Source organism: Cebidichthys violaceus, unplaced genomic scaffold (genome assembly GCF_023349555.1).
Source record: "Cebidichthys violaceus isolate CVI_PGR_0920_01 unplaced genomic scaffold, fCebVio1.0.p SCAF_33, whole genome shotgun sequence".
Taxonomy (NCBI): domain Eukaryota; kingdom Metazoa; phylum Chordata; class Actinopteri; order Perciformes; family Stichaeidae; genus Cebidichthys; species Cebidichthys violaceus.
In genome coordinates this window covers 2,804,529-2,827,936 of record NW_027176517.1, presented here as the reverse complement: position 1 = coordinate 2,827,936, position 23,408 = coordinate 2,804,529, and the positions used below count along the sequence as shown (strand labels likewise).

At 44.6% G+C, this 23,408-nt stretch overlaps 1 protein-coding gene across 5 annotated transcripts in view; it reads right to left on the bottom strand.

Moving 5' to 3' along the window:
* Positions 1-21,887, bottom strand: part of atp11b (ATPase phospholipid transporting 11B) — a 39,955-nt gene extending 18,068 nt beyond the window's left edge. For 4 of the 5 annotated variants that reach the window (XR_011104577.1, XR_011104578.1, XM_068724967.1 and 1 more), the window contains exons 1-23: positions 21,609-21,887; positions 16,394-16,510; positions 15,569-15,658; positions 14,297-14,377; positions 13,869-13,976; positions 12,631-12,759; positions 11,221-11,324; positions 10,228-10,275; positions 9,978-10,042; positions 9,796-9,877; positions 9,549-9,699; positions 6,987-7,184; positions 6,542-6,700; positions 5,940-6,127; positions 4,380-4,448; positions 4,193-4,266; positions 3,860-3,963; positions 2,658-2,839; positions 1,101-1,304; positions 824-977; positions 600-702; positions 301-446; positions 97-156 (exon numbers count right to left, since the gene is read on the bottom strand). Coding sequence is in view for 3 of the 5 variants with exons in the window: in XM_068724967.1 (XP_068581068.1) it covers positions 97-156; positions 301-446; positions 600-702; positions 824-977; positions 1,101-1,304; positions 2,658-2,839; positions 3,860-3,963; positions 4,193-4,266; positions 4,380-4,448; positions 5,940-6,127; positions 6,542-6,700; positions 6,987-7,184; positions 9,549-9,699; positions 9,796-9,877; positions 9,978-10,042; positions 10,228-10,275; positions 11,221-11,324; positions 12,631-12,759; positions 13,869-13,976; positions 14,297-14,377; positions 15,569-15,658; positions 16,394-16,510; positions 21,609-21,635 (2,643 nt within the window). In the remaining 2 variants the exon portion in view is untranslated. The remainder of the gene's footprint in view (positions 1-96; positions 157-300; positions 447-599; positions 703-823; positions 978-1,100; positions 1,305-2,657; positions 2,840-3,859; positions 3,964-4,192; positions 4,267-4,379; positions 4,449-5,939; positions 6,128-6,541; positions 6,701-6,986; positions 7,185-9,548; positions 9,700-9,795; positions 9,878-9,977; positions 10,043-10,227; positions 10,276-11,220; positions 11,325-12,630; positions 12,760-13,868; positions 13,977-14,296; positions 14,378-15,568; positions 15,659-16,393; positions 16,511-21,608) is intronic. The other variant, XM_068724970.1, reaches the window with a different exon arrangement.
* Between the last annotated feature and the right edge of the window lie 1,521 nt (positions 21,888-23,408).

Here is a 23,408-nt window from a genome sequence, read left to right as displayed (position 1 = left end):
GAGTTAAGAACACATTCTATGTAGCCAACGATAGACAGTGCAACATTCAAACCACACACAACTGTGAGAGGACAGATGGAGAGAGACGACACTTACTTGTTGTGAAAACAGACAGAAGAACTGGTATAAAAACTGTGGCGTGATAAAACACACATTCTAGAAAAGACAGAGCGGAGGAACGACACATTAAAAACATCGACTTGGCCTTGAACAGTCTTGTTGAGATTATGAGACGTATTCTGCTAGCATCAAAACAACGGATTATCATATATTTTGTGCAGATGAAGTGAAGTCACTCACCTTGTAGAAAAAGTACTGTACAAGCGTAGCTATTCGAATGTAGTAGAAGTGACCGTGGACCAGCAGAAGCTTGGCCAGGAACTTAAACCTGGCGATTGCATAGTCACTGTTTCTCACGGCCTGACGACCCTCCTTTCCCATGATACCTGAAGAAACACACACACACACACACACACACACACACACACACACACACACACATTAGAGGAAACACTGCAGACTTTAAGACCGAAGAGACCATATTGTGTGTGTGTGTGTGTGTGTGTGTGTGTGTGTGTGTGTGTGTGGTGAGTGCTTACCTATGCCCACATGAGCTTCCTGTATCATACTGACATCATTTGCTCCATCCCCAATAGCTAGAGTGATGGGTTTTTCTGGGGAGGTTTTGAAAAGACGCACCACCTGGACAGAACAAAGTAACAATGACTTCTGGACAGTGTGTGTGTGTGTGTGTGTGTGTGTGTGTGTGTGTGTGTGTGTGTGTGTGTGTGTGTGTGTGTGTGTGTGTGTGTGTGTCTGGTACCTTAGCTTTCTGCAGCGGAGCCATGCGGCAGCACAGCACAGCTGAACAGTTTTTACACACTTCCATAAAGAGCTTCTCATGCTCCCTCAAGGCTAAAGACAGACTGGCCCCGTCCACGACTAACCCGTGCTGTATGACGTGGTCCTCCTTTATCCTGGAGAACCAGTACAGAAGATGAGCGGCGGTGTGTAGGGACAGGAACAAGAAGAACCACTAGCAACTACTACGATCTAATGTGTACATTCCACTGTCAGAAGGGGAATCGGCAGACACTCACCTCCTGGCCAGTACGCGGAGCTGCTCGGCACACTCGTTATCGGACCGTTGCTGCAGAAGCTCCAGGATGTTCATGGTTCGGTGAAAGTGGCCACAGGACAGGCTGACGCTGACCGCCGTCTCGTGTTTGTCCCCCGTCAGCACCCATACTTTGATCCCTGCCAGCCGTAGAGCCTCAATGGTCTCCTGCACTTTGTCTTGGAGTCTGAGAGAGACAAAATATAATCCATGTCCTCATGTTACACCCATGTGTGATCCCATTAGATCATTCCCCAGGAAACAAATAAGTGAAGAACATTCTGTGTCACACGTGTTGTGGGTGAGTGATTTAAACCTGGAGTTGTATTGATGTGAATGTAATGTGGTAAATGTGGTATACAGAGTCCTTAATTCAATACGTCAGATGATCAGATGGGTAAAGCCTGAGAGTCTGGACAAACAAGCACACACAAAGCATCTCGTACATTATGGTTAGATGAAGAAGTAGTCATAGCTTGAACAGACTTCTTATCCTATGTCTAACCAGTTCATATTCCTCAAAGGTTAAAGACAAAGAATGGAACATTACACTGTGCTTATTAGCCTCCATACAGAGGGACATTTCAGTCCCGTCTTCCACGATACAGGAAGTCTCTTGATTGTGTCCATGTGTGCTGGAGGAGGAATTCATTCCAGATACATAACCAGAGCAGCAGAAAGAGGAGGAAGAGGAGCAGATGGTGAGCTGATGCAAACGCATATCAACATTCATTAGGGGGTGACGTCTTCCTCCCCGCTGACTCTACATCGTTTGTTTGTTTGAAGGTTCTCATGTCCACGGTGTTCATCCTTCTGTTTCCTTATTGCTGTTTTTTACCGTAGCTTTAACGGTTACTTCCTGTAACATAATAATCTTTAGTTTGGTTATCTATTCTTTACTTCTGTAGCTCCGAGCCACTCCCGTCTTTATTGAGTATTTGGTATGTTGATATTTACATAACAACATGCTGATGTTTAACAGATATGTTTCCCATGTTCCCCAATCTTAGCTTAGCATGTTAGCATGCTAACTTTTTCTAATTGCCAAATGTAATTTGGCAGATTTGGTCATAAACTAAAGTATTAGACAAATTCTATTTTTGACCTGAAAATGTCACTCAATGAAAAGTCAGGAGATCTCCGACGTTATGAAGATTTACCTTCTGAATACTAATACATAAAACATACGTATTATGTATTCATTTTTTTAATTTATCCAAACACTATATGTTATTTACTCACTGCCAGCGGCAACACATGATTTAAACAATGCGTTACATAAGATGACATTCTGTTTGTTGGATATCATAACTGGACCGCTGAAGAGACTTTCAGATGATATGATCACCAAGACCATTCACTGGCTTTGATTTAATACAAACAGACATACTGCACTCAAAAGCCAGCAACTACCCATTTAAGATCAACTTCTTTCTCCTGTTTGCATCAGCACCGTGATGTCACATGCATAAGGGGATGAGAACTAGTTGTTAGGAGGGATACCACCAATATATTCAAATGCATTTGTTAGTCTCCATACTTGTCCTCAACCCCGGTCGCTCCCAGCAGCTCCAGGTCTCTCTCAATGTAGTCGAAGGCCTCTTGCAGCTTCTCCTCCCTCTGCTGCAGCGCGGTGCGGGCAGCGGTCAGATGCTTGTCCACATCGATGTATTCCTCTGGGCTGAAGTGGCGACACGCAACAACCAACGTCCGCAGACCTTTCTACAGTGGGAGGAGGAGAAACCGGAGACACGAGTCAGAATACTAGAGAAATACAAAAGAAAAAGAAAACAGAACATGAAGAAGGGAAGAAAGAGAACAAGCTTGTTTAGAGAAGAGGGGCAACCGTTAAGTCAAGAGGATCAGGAGAAGAAGCGAGACGAACGGAAGCAGAGAGAGAAAGCAGAATTATTTTCTTTATCAAAGCTTGGCTTTAAATCACAGAACCAGCCTGAGGGGCAGACGACCACAAATCAACCCAGTATAGAGCACCCACTCCTGGGTACTGACATCCAATGATATGATCTGGAGCTGTGTGTGTGTGTGTGTGTGTGTGTGTGGCTGTTGTGGTGAAGAATTTACAGTCTAATGGGAACACGGAGCTACAGAGCCAAAAGTAATTACTTCATTGCGGGGACATGCCAGGCCTACGCACACAGAGACACGCCGTTCTGAACACGTGAGACGCTTCCAGACTGAGACATTCAAACGGTTTCATTCTGAGGATTTTCATTTCATTTTTTAAGAGGCAAAAGTCGAGTATTAAATGAATTCAATGCGTCTCAAATGTCTGCTCGTCCACCCATCTTCATATGGGGAAAGATAAATACTGAAAGTTTGTGATTCACCAAAAAATAAACTACATTCATCTAAAGGATTTCAATATGCATCTTGGTGACCGAGGCTAAATGGAGAGCAGGGCCGCCTTTCAATCAGAGGGTCGGTGGTTCGATCCTCCTGCTCTACTAGTCTCATGTCAATGTGTCCTTGAGCGAGACACTTAACTGTAGCTGCATCTACGGTGTGTAGATAGATACTAAATTGTAAGTCACTTTGGATAAAAGACTGAATGACTGTAATGTAATATTGAATATTAATTGTAGCAAACGTATCGACAACTCTTTTGAATGTGATGCAAGTTTGCTGACCAACACCCACTGACTGGATGTTATAGAGCAGCGATAGAACCTATTGAGACAACATACACATTCTAAAGTTTAGTAAAACACAATAAAATCTCACCATAGCAAACTCGTCAACGTGCACTCTCGTCTTTTCTATCTCACCGCTGGTAGTGAAAGGCAAGATGGCCGACTCTGCGCCCTTAGTGAACAGCACTTTGCCACCTTGAAAGTCAAGACGGCAAGAGAAAGAAGAAATATACACTGTGAAAATACTACAAATACAACCACACATTGTACAACTGTACACACAATTAACCATATTCATTTTCACTCTAAACTATTTTAATGTAGTTCTTTTACCTCCAGTCTTAAGTTTGACCATATAAACCATGTATACTGCAGGTAATTCTTTGTCAATGAAGCTGAACGCACTAGTTAAAGGCGTAGCTACCTGAGGGAGTCTGCAGAATGACGCTCATCCTCCTGCGGTCAGCATCAAACTCTAACAGATGGAGCAGTTTATATCTGGAGGAGAGAGAGACACTCGTGTTCAGCTAGACGTCACACCACCTTCTGTCTGCAGTCTGCATGTTGTGATGTGTATTTGTCATTAAAGACATTAACAGGGTGATACATACTTCTCTGACTTGCCAAATGTTTTGATCTCCAGAGTATCTCCACTGCAGCGGGTGAAGGCCACTCCGATCCTGAGGGGAAAACAGACCGCAGTTCAGCCACAACTCTTTGGACATTTTGAACTTTAAACACTGGCTGAAGATCCCATTAGGAGTTTGGGATGTTTTTTGCAGGAAATCGGCCTTTAAAACTTAAAACTGTGCAGCTATAGCCCTCCCCTCAGGCTAGCTGTTGGGCACACACGGACTGTGTGAGGTGGGACAGAGCACTCAACCAGTCACATCACTGACATCATCCTCTGACACAGTTGAGCCAATCACAATGAAGCACAAGTTGACTGACACTTCTTCAGGAGAACGTTTTGCTCTCTGGACGTAAACACACAGGAGGGCGTGGCTTTTCATTTAATTTGTAATAGGGTAATAAAAATATACGATACGATTTCAAAGCATCCACACAGAGTGATCGGTTTAAATGGTTTACGCACATATTCAGCATTTTTGTATAATTCCACCAAAACACCAACAACGTGCTTTGCACTGCCTCACCTCTTCCGTTTGCACTCATCCTCCCACTTGTACATGCAAAACGATATTCAAGTTCAGGAAAGAACCAGAGAGCACAGCTTGTGCTGCCATGACAATAGGTCCGTTGATTCATCCATTTATGAATCTTCCTCATGTCAGGGTCATGGGGGGGTGGTGCTCACAGTTTATGATGTGGGTTTGTAAACAAGGTGGGACATCCTTAAGAAATGCAGGTGAACCAATAGGTGACCAAGACTCCAAACCAGCAGATCAATTCTCAGACCTTCTTGTTGTGAAGTGACTAAACACTTTATCAAACAAAGCAAATCAGCCAGAACACAGTGCAAAGACATATAATCCCCAATAGTGTCACATTTCAGATGAATGGTGTTGTAACATAAACTGAGTGCTATATTTATGAGCGACTATTAAGGATATGGTTCCAACTGCGTCTCCTTTCGCTTTAAATCAGCCCAGATACTCCGTCTGTGGCTCAACGGAGCATGAAGGCACCGGGTCACGGGTGCGGCCCCTCACTGCCCGACATAATTCAATTTGATGGTGTGAAAACGACATCGGCCAGGATCACTGACTCTGTGCATCATGAACCTTAAAAGTTGTTTAAAAGAACACAGTGGGACTATTTAAATGGGTGCCGCACAGTCAGCCGCTTTGTTTCATCATAGAATCTGAATTCTTTCCAGGGACACTAAACTGTTGCCTGGTCACACAGCTGGACATGGCTGTTGTGCCAGCCATGTCCAGCAAGACTGGAGTAAACAACCAGGTAACCTTGCTCAATGCAGTAACACACACGGAATCGTCCGTCACCCATGTGTTTTCAATTGGTCATAGAGCACAACTGCTCCTAGTTCTGTGAGGCATGTGTGAAATGGGTTTCAGTGGTGATGGTCGGTGGAAACAGCGGGGATAAAGGCTGGAGCACCTTTTAGACGACCGGCTGGCTCAGCAGGTTCTTCAACCTAAGTGGTGCATTTCCAGAAGAGAAGCGGTGGAGCTCTAATGTAAGCGTACCTCTTTGCTGCCTCTACTAAAGCCTTCTCGTCCGGTGAAGAGGCGTAGTATTCCATGTGACTGGAAGAGAAACCGTTTGCATGGGAGAACGGGTCTCCTCCCCCGACCGGGCAGTCTGGCTGCTCGTAGCTGATCTGAACCGTGTGACACAATGACACCGCCTGGAGAAACAACAATTCATCACCGATCTGGATGGAGAGGGAAGACAGAGGAAGAGACACCGTTGTTACATGTTCTACACGGGGACACGCTGTTTGTCATCGCAAACACAAGTGAGACGGGTTGAAGTGAGTGAAGAGATTCTGATGAACACACTGTGCGTCTGTACATATTATTCACATGCTGCTGACAACCCGAGATCATACCAATTATCTAGTGTTGATTACATGAACGGCCTGAGGGAAAGACGTCCCTAACACTTCAGGGTTATTAAGTCAAGTAAGAAGTGAGAACAGTGTCTGTCTACAGAGTGAGAGTGAGAGTGTGTGTGTGTGTGCGCGCGCGCACGCGTGCGCGCGTGCGTGCGTGCGTGCGTGCGTGCGTGCGTGCGTGCGTGTGTGTGTGTGCGTCTTCCAAAAGACAATGAGTGTAATGAGATTTACCAGGTGAGGCGTAGAACCGTCTGGTGAATCGTCAGACATTCCCTCTGGTACCAGTTTGCCATTAACTTCCCGGTACTTGACTCCGCTAATTGAACACTCACGGAAGTGCATCTCGTTTTCCGTTAGCGTGCCCGTCTTATCCGTGAAGACATACTCCACCTAGGAAACAGAGACACAAAGACGCACACACGAGTTGAGTGTTATGTTGTTGAGCACTAAAGGCGAGGCAGAGTTCCCTTTATCCTATGAGAATGACATGTCGTGTGTTCATTATGTACCTAAATACAAACAGTTGAATTATGAGTGAATTAAGGTTCATATCCAAATAGGCATATTTACTGCAAAACAATAAACATTACATTAAACATACTCCATGACATCATAACCGTGTGAGTATCTTTACCCCCATGCTACATGGATGTGTTCCTGCACCTGTAGTCCTCACCTGTCCCAGCTCCTCATTGAGGTCAGAGGTGTTGACCTGGGCTTTCTGGTCGCTCTCCTCGTGGTAAAGGTCTAAATCCCAGCCAATGAAAAAGGAACCCAGGAACTTCTGCATCTCCACAGTAACGTAGAGCGAGATGGGGATGATGAAGTTATAGAGGACCAGAAATGCCAAGAAGTCCGAGATGAACTTCAAGATCTAAAGAGGGACGAGAGGACATTTTATTAGCAAGAGACACAAGAGGAGGGCAACGCAATGAGAAAACAAGCAGTGAATCAAGACAGGAAGATAAACCAATGTGAAACCAACTTCAGGGCAACGACTGTAAACAGAACTGTTGTTGAAAGAAAGATGGAGAAAGAATAGAATTACCGCACCAACCGGAGCAGTTCAATGACGGTGTCATTTTTTCATTTTACCATATTAGTCATTTGTGTGTCACATTTACCATAGGAGTTCTTGACATGTTTTGTGAGGTCACCACCAAATTCTAATCAGTTCACATCCTTCAGTCCAAGTGGACGTTTGTGCCAAATCTGAAGAAATTCCCTCCAAGTGTTCGTAAACGAGAATGGACAACCTCGCCACAGCTGCTGCCAACGCGAGCTCATAACAAGAGGAGGACAATGCAGCAAGCAAAACAGGAAAATAAGCTGCGAAAGAGCAGAAATATTGTCATCTAGTTATTTAATCTAACCTTACATTGGCTGTATTGCAGTGAGTCACTGGAGTTGAAGTACCTCGGGGTGAGATGGAGCGTGAGATGGACAGGAGGTTTGGTGCGCGTTACAAGTCCATCTCCATTCAGACCCTCCCCGATGGTCATGAGCTTTAGGTAGTGACCGAAAGAATGAGATCAAGGATACAAGTGGCCAAAAAGTGTCTGGGCTCAGAAATAGAATCGGGACGAGGAGCTCAGACATCCGGAGGGGGCTCGGAGTAGAGCCGCTGCTCCTTCGCGTCGAAAAGGGGCCAGAAGAGGTGGTTCGACCTTCTGATCAGACCACCTGGACGTCTCCATTTACAGGTTTTCCAGGCACGTCCAACAGTTAAGAGGCCCCGGGGTGGACCCAGAACACGCTGGAGAGAAAACATCTCAGGCCTGGGGAACGCCTCGGGGTTCTGTTGCTGAGGAGAGGAGCATCTGAAACACCCTCCTAAACCTGGTACCCATCAACCCGAACCCGGATAAGAGGAAGCTAATGGACGGATAACATTGGCTGTGTTTCATCTGATATAACAAATACAGAAATGCACTTGACAATGTTGTAATGCATGTAGTTGTGTCGGTGGATGAACATAATTAGGGTTCTTTCACAACTGTAGTTTGGTTTAGGAACAGCTTCTTTCCACTGGCCGTCACTCGGAAGAACAACTAATCAGTCATGCTGCACTATTACTGTCACTATATATATATATATATATATATATATATATATATATATATAGGTATGCGTACACATTAAACCCTGTGGTTGGTTCATTTGCTTTCACACCTCAAACGAACCATACCAGAGTCCGCTCGGAAGCGGACCGAGGTCCACCTTTTCGAGCGGTCTCGGTCCGGTTGTTTGGTCCGCACCAGGGTTTGATTGCCGCTTTCAGCCCAAATGAATCACACTAACAGCACAAACGGACCTGAGCTCATTTGCGCGTGACAGCACCCTATGGTTGTAAAATGAAAATGCTTAATACACATCTAAGCCACACAGACTGATGGTGTGATCACTGATCCCTCTAAATCAAAGCAGTCAGGGTAATTCATTCCCATTACAGGAGTCAATGACTTCATGTGACAGTGAGTGAAGACCACTGAGAGCACGTATCGGCAGCGATACAAAACCTAGGTTTATGACATGTTAGAGCTGGACCTGAGCTCTGCCTAACTTACCAAACAACATAAAGAAATGGAACTAATGGACATGGATATTGTGATCTTAAATTCAGACCAATAGATTCCCTGGAGAGAGGAGAACGCTGTGATGTGGAGACACGGCATCGTCGGTGAAGAGTATGCGTATGCTGTTACTGGAGTCTGTTATACTGAACGTGAAGACGCAGCCATTCATTTGTTGCTGGTATTCTTCTGTCTGTCTCCAGGGGGAAGAGAGGCGAGTGTACTGGACTGTGTTGGTTCCCCCTCTGTCTCATTACATAGCGGCTGCTGTTCTCTGACTGATCAGTGTTGGCAGGTAGGCTGATAGGCTGATAGGCCGGCAGACGGTCCCCATGAATGGCATTTTCTCACTTAAGCCTTGATACAAAATCTAGACACCGTAAAGCCGCCCTACCAGCACCCTTCAAGGACTCTGTGTGTGTGTGTGTGTGTGTGTGTGTGTGTGTGTGTGTGTGGTCTTCACTAACTCTCTCTATTAATTGCTATTGGCAGTAGAGAGAAAAAACCCGTCATTATTTGGGCGTGGAGAAAGAAGGAGAGACAGAAGTGTGATGTCAACTAAAAGCTGACCTCTTGTCACCTCTGGGGCTGGTAGCTGCACTACTGACAACAGGGAGATCGATGAGGAGGCATTCTTCTGATGCTTAATGCAAAGGAAGACTTACCGGACTGCTGTTTCTCTCTTGTTCAGTCTTCTGGTTGTAGAAAGGCTCGTCCCATTTGTCTTCGGCCTGCCAGGCGTACTTCAAGATGGTGCTGAGGACGGCCTCAAACAGCAAGATGCCCAGGTAGATGATGAGGAAGGTATTCATGGACCTGGCACAGGACAACGTTTTAGAGTTGAATGTTAAATGAACCGCACCCTAAGACAGCAACATTTCTGCTGACACTGAGACAACGGGAAGTGCTCACTTCTCCACTGCAGAGCGTTTCTGGGACTTGCACTTATAGTTGAGGGCCATCTTGGACTCCATCCCTGTGTAAATTGCCACACCTGCAGCAAAAACAGTTGGTTGAAGTATTATACCGGGCTGATGGATATTAGACTATTAACCGACTTATGTCTGTTATAAGGTTCAACTGGATTGTCTCACCAAAAATCTCTCTGGTGTTTTTCAACCTGGCTCCTCTCAGCAGCAGATTCTCCTGACCCAGCGGCCTGTAAGAGCCAACAACAACACAGAAAGATGGATGTGATGTTTACGAGACACAGCACGGTCCTGATATGAAGAACACTCAACACACTCAACAGCACATCTTCTGTACGACGAATCATTTGATTGAGATATATTAGACAGACCCTGAGCTTCATCACACAGTCGTTCAGTAAATCCTCGGGCTCACCTGACGATCTCCTCTCCATGCTGAGTCACCGTAATCCGACCGACAAACCTGGAAAACACCAAAGGCATTCTAGTTGAGTGGTGAGAGAAAAGGCTTTCACGTGCACTTCAATAACGCGTTAACTGTACAACCTGTGCTTATGTGTATTTCATATGTATCAGATGCAGCCTGAACAGCTGTTCAGCTGTGAACAGAGTTCTTAAGAATAATCTCCGGTGAACAGCTTTCACTGTGAGAATGAGTCTAAATGTTAACAGAGAAACGACTGTTCAAGCAGCCAATGAATCAATAAATAACACATCAGATTCAGTTGGACTTTAAATTAAACTAAATGAAAAAAGGATGCACACACATAATAATAATAATAATAATAATAATAATAATAATACCATAGAACCTGGTAGAGTGAATACAAGCAGGCTCCTATCAAGGTCCTTCTTAATCCTTAACCTGATTAAAGAAACCAGGTTTCTGGTTAATGTGATGCTGAAGAAAGCTCACACTAGCTGGTTTAATTCAATGCATTAAATGCAGCGAACGTTAAGAGAGCGAGGGAGGGGGGAACTGCTACCGAAACAAATTGCCTGATCTAAAAATACACCGATCGATTTTAAAGTAGCCAGCTGAGACAGACAAGAGGAAGAGGGGTTGTTGAAGAGGCGATGAAGCCATCTCAACTCATCATCCATTTAATAACATGTCTCTGACAGGGGCAGTTGTACCATGCTTGAATCACATGGCTCTAAAGTGGTGTCTGGAGACCTGCAGGGGTCATCTATCCTTACAGTGTTAGTTATATCATTATAAATAAAAAGCTAGAATAAAACCTATAAACACTAAAACCTTCAGAAATGAGGATTCAAAAGGCAAAATGATGCATTCTAATGCTCCGGTGTGTTAACAGGGAGCATCCTTCGTTTATTGCACGTGACTTGATGTTGGATTGTTTGTGCGCTCATGCTGAATGTGTGTGTTCACGTAGGAATGCATTACCTGTACAGGTCAGCTTCCGGTTGTTGACACTCCACCACAGCCTGCAGAGCCTCCAGCTGAGACACCGACTGACACTCTGCTGTCTCCGCCACAGAGTAGTTCGTCTACACGCAAACACACAGTTAATGCTGACGATAGTGAAAGACATCGCAACCCGTGAACAGTCAGACCTACAGGCTGCACCGCGACTGTTATTCTGACTATATGAAGGAGGAATAAGAGACTCATCTGCTCACCTACTCAAGCAAACCAACAGGTGGATCAAGTTACACACCCAACATATTCTGACCCTGCCCAAAACAGCTGAGCTCAAAACGTGTCATATATATTTGGTCAGATGAACCTGATCCAATTGTACTGTAGCTACAGTATCAGCAGGTTGGGTTTAGCATGATGTGTGTGTGTGTGTGTGTGTGTGTGTGTGTGTGTGTGTGTGTGTGTGTGTGCTTTACTGTACTATACAGTACAGCACACACACACAGCTGCAGCTGACAGCAATTTATACAAATATCAAAAGGTTCAAAGATTGTACAAACATATGTAGGCCAACTCTAAAAACCACCATGCTGTATAAATAAACTGTTCCATCTTGTTAGAGAGGCAATTAAGCAACAGAGCCTCTGGCAGGACTGTGAGGGTGAGGGTGGGGTGAGGTGAGGGTGAGGGTGAGGACTTTCTAAACACAAAATGTAAAACATTGACGTTATATTACGGTATCCAAGTCATTTAAAGACCAGGACATGCGCACACCTGACACACTCACAGGCTGGCATTAGTCATGTGACAATCAAACTTTATTTTCTGACCAATCAAAGCGTAATTTCTAAAAATATGTATTTACATAAGAACAAGTTCAAATGAAATGCCTCAGAGCACACAGCAACACAACTTCAAGGCGCAACGACAACAACGAGGTTGAGCGCACACTCAACCATGTTAGCAACACGAGTCACATCCTGTAGTTGCAGCGGTCGACGCTGGATTAATGGTGGCAGTAACTACAGAAACACACAGCAACCAACAAAGGCCTACCAGTGGTTTAAGAGGAGTCAACAGTCAATGATGATAAAACAACTAAATAGATTTTAAAAATGTGAATCTCCACAAACACAAGTCCTTGAGCGAGCGAGTGAGTGAGCATGAGCGCGCACACACACACACACACACACACACACACACACACACACACACACACACACACACACACACACACACACACACACACACACACACACACACACACACACATTCTTTCCACTTCCAGTTTGTACATATTTAAATCCTACATTTTGAAACCGTATTTTCTAACATTCTTACTGTGATTACTGTTCTATATCCCTGGTTCTTGTCTATGCACCAATACCCCAAAGCTGACTACTTGGGAACAGACCGGATTCTGATCCCACAGACCTTCAGGTTGGTTTCTCCATCGAGGCTGGCTGTGGTGATGTGACAGGTGCCGTCCACACGATCCGACGACAGCAACGCCAGGTCAGCCGGGAACGTCTCATCTTTAGCCACGCGAACGATGTCCCCCACCTGGACAGAAACACACACACACACACACACACACACACACACACACACACACACACACACACACACACACACACACACACACACACACACACACACACACACACACTTTAGGTTTTATGCCATCATTTACTCTGTTTTGTTACATGTTAAATACATTTTTTGGCAAGGGTGTTATATTCAATTCAAAGTTTGTCAACTAACCGTGAAATAAATAAATATGAATATAAAAGATTCCCTTTTTGTTTCCGATTCTTTTCGTTTCTGACATCACTGTCATTTAAGAAGGAAGTTGGAGTTAGTCATGGCAAGTCCAGACTAACGTGAGCAGCACAGAGGCAGAATTACGAGCGCTGCTGCTAACATTCTCCCCGACATGCGACATCCTCTGCTCTGGTGTTTCACTGAGCGCTGGGCTGAGCCTCTACAGACACAGGGAGCAGAGACAGGCGAGGACAACGCTCAACGTGCTAACATGCTAACGTGAGGACGCATTCAGTGTTTTAAGTTGAGCTAGACGAGAGAATATTTGGGTTGAAACAGATCAGTGAGGCTGTTTTTCCCTCACTGATCTCCGTGAAGTTAGCTGAAGTGAGGAGCCCCAGTGTGTCTTGTGTGGACTGAGCACTGCAGGAACACCCTTCTAGACGCTGCATTGATTGTCAGCTAATCACATGGAAACTTGGCTTTGTGTGCTCTGATTAATTTGGGATGCAGATCACACACCAGTCATAATACTGTTTGCATGAAAACTTTGCTCCTGGTGTTCACCACAGGTACCAGCGCTGTGTGCAGGTTCTCAATCATAAAATACATGTTTGTATTAGAATTGTGTCAAAGTTTAAAATGCCTTATTCCTAACATATAAAACAGCTCTCTCTTCATATAAAACATCATCTTTCGGTACAGACAGCTCTACAGAAACCCCACTAGTAGCAGGAATGTAACAGCCAGGTTTAAGGTATGTGTGGCTGCTGGCTGTGAGCTGCTAACAAGCTATTTTTTAGGTACTTTTAAGTTACCCCCCAATAACAAACATAATGCTTCTGTTCTTAATGTTCTTAAACAAAGAGTAAAGCCATTGTTCAGGGTGTAGTTTGTGGCCCTCTTACCCGGATGTTCTTGGATCTCGTCTGTACGAGACTTCCACTGCGAACCACAAACACCGGAGCCCCGTTGACCTCGTTGTCTGCTTTGTGTCTCAGCCAGTCCTCGTAGCCCTGAGGAGGTCACACTCAGCATTACTGGTTAACAGCGGAGACTAGTCACCGATCAACTGAAGTCATTCAAAACACATCTTTTTATATCAGAGCCAAGTTCTTCACTGGTGGTGAGTAAAGCACCCTGACTCATATTCTCACACATTGTGACTGAAGGAATGCTTCAAGTGTTCTTAATCAATTTGAATTCAACTGAAGACTAAACTAAGTTATATATATGTACTAACATTACATGTTGACTACGATAATCTAGCTTTAATGATACTGCATGCAGGTAGGAGCCCGACAAAGAGGAAGCCGTGGTGTGCTTGTGCTCTCACCTGCTTTATGGCGGTGACTGTGATCACAAAGAAGAGAGGCAGGCCGCTGGTGACTGGGGAGGTCGGGGTGTCTATCATTAACTGGAAAGATTAATGTATACGGGCGGGTCAGGAAGAGATTTTAATAAACTGGAAGTGCAGTGTGAACAAACAATTGAACCAGAGACTCAGTAAAAGTGTGTGTGTGTGTGTGTGTGTGTGTGTGTGTGTGCCCTGGTAGAGAGGAAACCAGTGAAGTAGAAAGACAACAGAGAGAAGTAGTGGCTGATATGTCACACAGGAAATGCCTACAACTTCCTCCAAAGGTTAACTGTCACTTCAGAACCCCCCCCACACACACACACACACACACACACACACACACACACACACACACACACACACACACACACACACACACACACACACACACACACACACACACACACACACACCCCTAACCTGAGTGTAGTTACTGGAAACATCTGCATCTACTTCCTGATGTTGACAGAGAATACGAGCCACATTCACAGGCTCTAAGATCCATACTTTGATTATAAACCATGTCTGTTAAAGGGAAACTATACCGTCAAACTCTGCTAAAACCCTCCATCCCAGCTGATAACACAATGATAACACAATATAGAAGAGAAGTCAGTCAGCAACGACTGTAGGAGGCAAATTCAAACTTTCACACAATGAGCTTTCTTGAAAAAATATCACTTCTATTAACATCATATGCAACAAACAGTGAACTATAAGAAGCTCTAAGAATTCACATGAACTATGATGAGTCCAAGACTTTACTTGGTTTGATAAGGGAACTAACAGGAATCCATCTGAGGCCTTTTAAAAAGGGCCAAACTGTCCATTAAAGAAAACATCATGTTCACAGGTCAAGATGAAAAGAGGCCCTCCACTCAGTGTCGAGATGTTGAACAGAGAGCCTTTTAGACAGAGTGAAGTCGATTACAAGGCTTCACTGCACACGCCCAAATACATCAGGAAGAGGCTGAACATTTGAAAACCAAATCCTCCTTCAGCCCAGACTGAGTGATGCTCAGTGAAGGCCCAACACCAGGGACCGCTGAGGAGACACAACTCAACGTGTGGGTGTAACGTCTCCATACAGAGGAAGACTTGTCTCACTACTGGTCCCGAGAAGACGATGACTCACTCACACTCTCTCTCTCTCTCTCTCTCTCTCTCACACACACACACACACACACACACACACGAACATATACCTGCAAAAAAAAAAAATGGAGTGTGTGCATTTGTGTGTGTTATTACCTGTACAAGGAAGATAATGAGAAAATAGAAGTTGGCGATTCTTCTAAACTGCTCAAACAGATTCTTAGGGACAAAATTCCAAATAGTGTACTGAAAGAGAAAGAGAAGCAACATTTAGGGAAAAGACTCCTGAAGCACATCTGAGACGAGGGATGTAGTTATTTAGCCGTTCTGAGGCTAGATAGAGATGAAGACGCTCGCAAATTTGAATGCTACTTAGTCTCCGTGGTGATTAATTCTCCCAAACAAAGGGGATTGATTGAAAGCACATGAGTTATTTTAAAATGTTTATTAACGCTACAGTTAACAGGTTGACTGGCACCAAACTGACTCCGAGGTATGACCAAACCTTAATGTGTGTACCGTCACTCCCCTACTCTACTTTACACTCTTAATCCTTCATAAATGCTAAACCAAACATTTGTCTGTATAAGGCAAGTGAAACTAGCCTATCGCTATATTTTAAACGGGCACATTAAGGGACTGCTGTTGAAGGATGTGAAGCTGAACTGTCTCGTATATCAGACACAAAAGAACACGTTTGTCACATCATGGACATGAAATGATTTAAGTAATCATTTCAGCTCTTCTCTTTAGACAAAGTGTTTCTACAGCTCCACCCACAATAACCCGTTTTAATATGAGGTGTTCTTCACCTCTGCTAGTGGCAGGCAGCACGACCTCCGGTACCTTTTGACCCGTTATCAAAACATCACGCTCCACGCCTCATCTTTCTTCACCGAGCCAGAACTCCAGCTTCTAGAAACACGTCACACTGACTGACTAACATGAGAACACCAACACTGCTCTAACAGCACGCGGTACCTTGGAGGAGATGATTCTGTTGTCAGCAAAGCGCTGCGGGACGTAGTGGCCATGCTGGGGGAACCGGTTCGCTACGTAGACCGTCCTGGTGTCGCTCTGATGAGGGGGGTCAAAGCCCTGAGGGAGGGGAGCACAGAGGAGGGGAGAGAGGGGTGAGGCAGGAAACAGAGACCAATGGAGAACGAGGAGAAAGGAGGTGAAACAGGTTTCTTACAGAACAACCAACCCTGACAGTCTACACCACACTACAGTCTACCTGGAGCCACTTTCTGAAGCTTCATCTACTCCACAAGGGAGAGGTTGCTGGGTAGATTCTAGGGGCAATTATTTTAGTCTTTAGGCTAGTAAACAAAGATTAAATATGTGTTTATGAAAGCAAGACAAAGTATATGAGAAACATCAGAAACGGCTGCTCCATGATGTACATGTACATTAAGACAGAGTTAGAGTACGACGAGTGGATCACAACGTTCATCAGTTAGGTCACCAGCTTTGTGACGCTCTGACCCAGAACCGCAGCTGATAACTACTGCATGTATCTTCACTAACTAGGTCACAGTGGGTTAAGATGAGCTGTGGTCATTCAGCTGGAAGGAGGAACCACGACTACTGTGAATGTAATGAAACTCTGGATACATCACATCAGATTATATCAGCTTAGTTAAGCCATGTTTGTAAATGTCAAACCCAGAGCGGTCACTAGTGTGATCAGCTAATGTAAGACTAAACAGATGTACTTCTTCTTCTTCTTCATCTTCTTCTTCTTCTCCCTGCTCAGTGCTAACATGACGTCCTGTGTGTTGACCTGACTGCTGCTCTGAGAAGGTTAAAGCAAGTACTTACAATCATTTACAAATGTTCTATGATGTTGGTCACTCACTCACTCACTCACACACACACACACACACACACACACACACACACACACACACACACACACACACACACACACACACACACACACACACACACACACACACACACACACACACAAAACTAGCACCGATACTTAAGGTCAATTAAGTATTCATCAAAATAGCAAGAGAGCCTCGTCTTTTCCTCTGAGTGATGATCTAGCTGTGGGAGTAAATACTGGAGCTTCATCAGCTGGAATATTCTTCAATAAAAACAGGTCTATATTATTCTAGATATACTTTTTAAACGTTTAAAGTTGCATAATACGAGCTTGGGAGCGTATCAGCTTGAGCTCGTAGCTAACAAGTGTGGCCGGCCCGGCTATGTCAACAAGCACAGGCTCTGATACCACAGAGCAGAGCGACTTCACTCTGTGGTCAGGGATTACTCCAGGGATCACATTACTCCACTACATCTCCACACAGCCGGCTGCTGCTGCTGTACTCAAGCTATGTTCATGAATGTCCTATGTTGCTCCTTTAAAGCACCGTCCTGCATCACACTCGTGCAGCGCTGCATTCATTCCTGCTGCAGCACACTGAGCAACGTGTGCACCGCTTGTTAACACGGACTGCATTCAAACAGACGGGAAGGAACACAGCATTTTAAAAGCTCTGTACATGAACCAGCTGTTACATCCCAACACACAGATTAGGGCAATGTTGTACTTTATAGAAAACATGTTGCTTAAACAAGTTTACTGTAAGGAGCCTTGGTGGTGTCTGAGGGGGAAATGTAGGAGATCTCAGCACCACATCTTTCAACTATCAGTGAAGCTGCTTAATAATTAACATCCTTGCCGACAGTAGCTCCAGTGCTTGTTCACTACATACTAACCGTCATGTGTAGCTGCAACAAAGATGTGACCTTGTGAAATTTAGGGAAGTACCGTACCCAATGGCTCTGAGCGCACTGCAGTGCAGCTTCAGAATATAATATATAATAACTGTTGTCCACACTGACAAGACCCCACTGTGGGTCTGTGCTGCTTCTTCTTGTTGAACTAGCTAGTGACACACAGAAGACTGATCACATCCAGGGTCAGCCCAGGATTATAGATCTGTGGAACAAAAGCAGAGTTTGGCCGATATGACAACGTGTTTCTATTGGCTAGTGTCCCCTCTGCTACTTGGTCTCTGGTCCCGATCAACACAAGCTCTGATATGCATAGTTCAGGTGTGAAAACTAATGTCTGATGCAGAAACATTCTACACAAAGAGAGCTTGAACAGAAGGAGACGAAGGTAAATGTCATGCAGGAATCGTGTTGTTCAATCAAACATACACACACTTCAGAAACACTCGAAACGGTCAAACGGCATCCATCTGTCCGTCACAACAGCATCATGTGACCTGCTGAGTGTAGCACCCTCACACCGTGCTTCTCTTTAAGACTGATAAACGGCTCTTTTTATTAGATCTAGAGCATTCACTGTTCCTTTGGTATCAAGGGCCCGAGCTTCATGCTCCTCCTCCGGCAGCAGATATAAAATACAATAATGGTTCACAATATATCTGTTACATCAAGCAAGCAAGGCTGAGCTGTACGCAATTCTAAAAACAACACAATCTCATGTTAACCGTAAAGAGTGCCGCGCTGCATTTCAGCTTCAAGAGGCAAACTAATAACTACAATAAAGGACAAGCAGCACGCATGCACTTGATTCAGATGTACTGAAGGAAACCAACAGATCCCAGTGTTGAACTCATTTTAGTTTGAAGTGAGTTTAGTCTGAACAGTTGCTCCAAAGCAAGCTGTAACTTGTGCACGTACGTAGATGATATATATATATATAGATATATAGATATATAGATATATATATCTATATATATATATATATATATATATATATATATATTTGCGGGTTATACGTTTTTAAACAGCCCGACATATTTGAGGACCAGCAGTAATGATGAGCCAAAGACCTAACGGGACTTCATTATTTGGGACTGTAAACAGATGAAACAGAAAGGTCTGAAAGCTGCACACAGCTGATGTCCTACTTGGCTGACAGATAGGTGAGACTGACACATGTCAGGAACACTCAACCAGTCCATTAAGTACACCAGTGAGCCGAAAGCATCGCTTATTTTACAACTGAACTTTCAAAGTTGGAGTGTCCACATTTACCAGAATATCAATGAGAGTAAAGACATGAACAATACTGACAGAGGAGAAACTGTTTCCATTTGGCTTTCTTGTAAACACTGTGCAGCAGAAATCAGACTGTTTTTTATTTTGTCCCCTGACTCTCGTGCCTCCATCAATTTATAGGCAGACGGGTAATTACTCCCTGCATACAGCCTACAAGTCCCACAGTGCCCTGGGGGAAGGATTGCTTTGAACAATGGCTGGGCAACAGACTAATGCATCAGAGAGCGAGAGAGAGAGAGGGAGAGAGAGAGAGAGAGAGCTGCATGAAGGAGAGGTCCTCAACATGCCCTCACATTAAGATGGAGGTAAAGAGAGCTTCGTTCTACAGTCTACACCAGAATGGGACCAAGATGATGTCACGGTGACTTTGACCCCTAAATCAATTCAGTTCATCTTTACGTCCAGGTGGACATTTGGGAGAAATATGCAGAAATTCCCAACCAGACGGACAGATATCTGTACAACCCGAAAAACATAAGAAAATGACATTCAGTGTTATGGTCCCGCGTTACACCCGACCATATCGACACGCTCAAAAAGAACAAGTAGGCAGAAATAAGGACACTGAGGAATCTGTTAGGTTATATTATCTCGATTTCTTATAAAACTATATATTAGCAGAGATTATTTTTCCATGCATGCTCTGCATGTAAGTTGATAGTCTATTATATTCAACTTGTTTCATATGTCTAGGCTTCTACATCTTGCGATATGTTCCTGTCTGATGAGGAATCATTGAGGATCACTGGAGAAAGCTAAACGTGTCCATGTCCGTCTTGCAGAACAGGATGTGAAAGGGTTGTCCCAGTTGCTTGCACTGTAATTATAAAGCATTGTTATCATGACGTGGTAGAAGAGGACTGACACGTGAAGTCTGTCAGAACACCAATGAGGTCTATCTCACCTCCATCTTTCTGCTACATGTGGACCACTGTCACCACAAAGAGAGAGACAGGAAGAGACGTGAGAATGAAAGTCAGGCGAAATAAAAAGGTCAGACAAAAGCCACCCCGACAAACGCTTTCATTAGGCCAGTCGCATTTTAATTACACTGTTAATTAACGGGTCAACTATAAGAGAGGGGTCAAATGAGCCTCTCACACCAGCAGGAGCAGTTTCCATGGAGTCAACTCTCTGCGGTGATCTTTAATAAAAGACCAAAGTTAACTTCTAGAGAGCACCAGCAGCAGCGACGTGACTTTGATTAAACGTACTTATGTGTGACTCATCTCATAACATTACGTCATTCATTCATTCATTCACATGGGCTGGTCCCTCTCAGCTCACGCAACCCAACTACCAGTCACTCCTCTGTACTGTGTGTCAGTGCAGGTTCTGATCCAGACATCCGAACACAACCACTGCGTCACTGCAGCGTGGTTGAAAAACAAATCATCCATTCATCACAACTCATAAGTCATAAGTCTACTGTGTCTCTGCTCTACTGGTGCTTCAGATCAAGGCGTCACCACTCAGCCATGTTTGTAGGCAAACAACAGGTGATTACAGCAAATACAGGATGCTCTCATTTATGACCATTCAAAACCGGTTAACGTTCAACGTTAGCCAGACCACACCGACTCAGAGTAAGACATGAAGAGAGGAACCGGAGGGTTCATGAGTTAAATCAAGAGTCCGTGCGTTAATGTGTAAGCAGCTGTTACAGTGAGCCACTCGTCAATAAGTCACCGTGTGACCGTTAGGAGTTAGTGCAGAAGTGGAGGCAGCGACGCTGCTTAACTTTAAGTTGTACGTGTTAGCCACCTAGCTAGCGCTAACTCTTAAACTCATGTGTGGTAAAACTACAAGCAAACATCAAATCAACTCAAACTCAAAGTTAAGATCAACCCGGTCTGTTAGTTAGTAGTGTTGTATCTAGTTAGCTTAGCTTAACCCGGTCAGCTACTTAACGGTGGCTAACTGGGAGCTAACATTAGCGTTACCTACACCTGCCTGTCATCACCGTGAAGACACACAACAATGTTTTGGACACACCGTCAACAGCTAATTGGCTAGGTTAGCTCGTCAACTGTTATCCGAGTAAAGTTTACACCGCTTTCCCTGAGCGGGAGCTGCTTCATGCGACTACTGCTGTGAGCTAACGGGGGCTAGCGACAGAAAGGTAACGTCAGGAGAGCGGGTTTACCAGCTGTTGTCGTATCCACCGGAGCATCCTAACAAATACGGTACGAAGTAGTCCGCACAGTCGCTAGCCCAGCGCTAGCAACTAGCTACTCCAACAAAACCGTCCCGAACCATGAAGATCTCCCCTCAAAGGCAGCGCGCGACACATCCAAGCAGTGTAACGTTAACTGTGCAGCAACAGAAATCCGGTCCGTCCCATTCCTCGGTAACGTCAGACGAATGATCCCCGGTAAAAGTGACAGACGGCTGGCCACGGAGTCCCAATGAGCTCTACACTACATCTCTGTTCTGCCACGCGCAGCTTCCTCCTGCACACACACAACTCTGTGCACGCACACACACACACACACACACAACTCTGTGCACACACACACACTGTGCTGCTCACTACAGTGGCCTCTCAACGCCCCCTGCCTGTCTGTAGCCACACATGAGAGAGAGAGAGAGAGAGAGAGAGAGAGACAGAGAGACAGACAGACAGACAGACAGATTACTGTATATCCAACACAATCATGTATATTGTGAATATGTAGCCTTCAACAGAGGATGGGTAGATTACTAGAAGGACACAGCCGTAGGTTCACTGTAATGCAGACTCTGAGTCATATTAGATTGCTGACTAGGCACTTTTTAAACTGTTGAATACTCTTTGACACAAAGCCGAGTGGAGACTTTGTGGATTTGTGTTTTATATATCTTAAACCAGAGGGAGTGTGTTTCTCATCCCCTGAAGTCTGAACATGAGCTGAACAACGTCACCTTACATCCTTGTCCCTTGCTCAATCAACACTTCTCACCTCCTTTGATTGATTGTGTGGCTCCTTCTCAGAAAGAAGAATTCATAAAATAACCTCGTAGAACACGACATAACATGCTACTTCTACAGACATCTTTTAGGTGGCTGGAGCGTGCCTTTGCCTTTTGTCCTTTCCTTGTTTCCTCTCAGCGATGCGATCCGTCCTCCTGTTGCTCTGCTCTTGTAAAGCACCGCACATAAAGTGAGGTCATCCTCGTATTAGTGATGAAGCCATTCCCGTCCCCTCCCTCCTCCTCTAACGTCTGCAGCACGTCTCTATCGGTCTCTAACGTGGAGACGATAAGCAATACCGAGTTTAATATTTGAATCAGTATATGACACAGTGTGCTTTGTAGATTGATTCAAGATGCTGTAGTGATTAATAAGAGTGATGGTGAAGTAATCACTGGCACATGAAGATGATGATGATGATCCAGTGTAGCTGCAGCTGCCTCTCAGTGATGTCTCTCTCTCTCTCTCTCTCTCTCTTCCTGGATGAAAAAGTGAAACATACAAATGTTTTTGCTTCATTCTCAATATTCACGTTAGTTCCTTGTGTGACTCCCTCTGGCCTCTCTCATGAAAGCGTTTCTTAATAAACCATGCAGGCAGACGAAGCTCAACCAAACGCCACCAACATGCATGTATCTCCAGGATGAAGAGGCTTTAGGCTTTAGGCCACTCTTTGAGTCAGCAGAGTCACGACACCGAGGGTTCAAGTCCCTTTCATCTTTCATTCACAGTAGTCAGTGCCACGTGGCTTTTTCCTGTTTTATCTACCGTCTATCCAGCAAAAGCAGAAATATCCCAAACTCATCTTAAAAAGACAGCTTCACTCTGCAGATCCTGTGTTTAATCCGCTGTCTGTTTGTGTTCGTATGGAGCCCTGAGCCCAGAGTAATCTCTATAGGTTTCATTGATTTACATAACGCCACAGCAGCAGCAACATCTGGCGGCTCCCTTCCCACAGCTGGATTGAATACAGCTCGTCTTTGATGTGAGAGG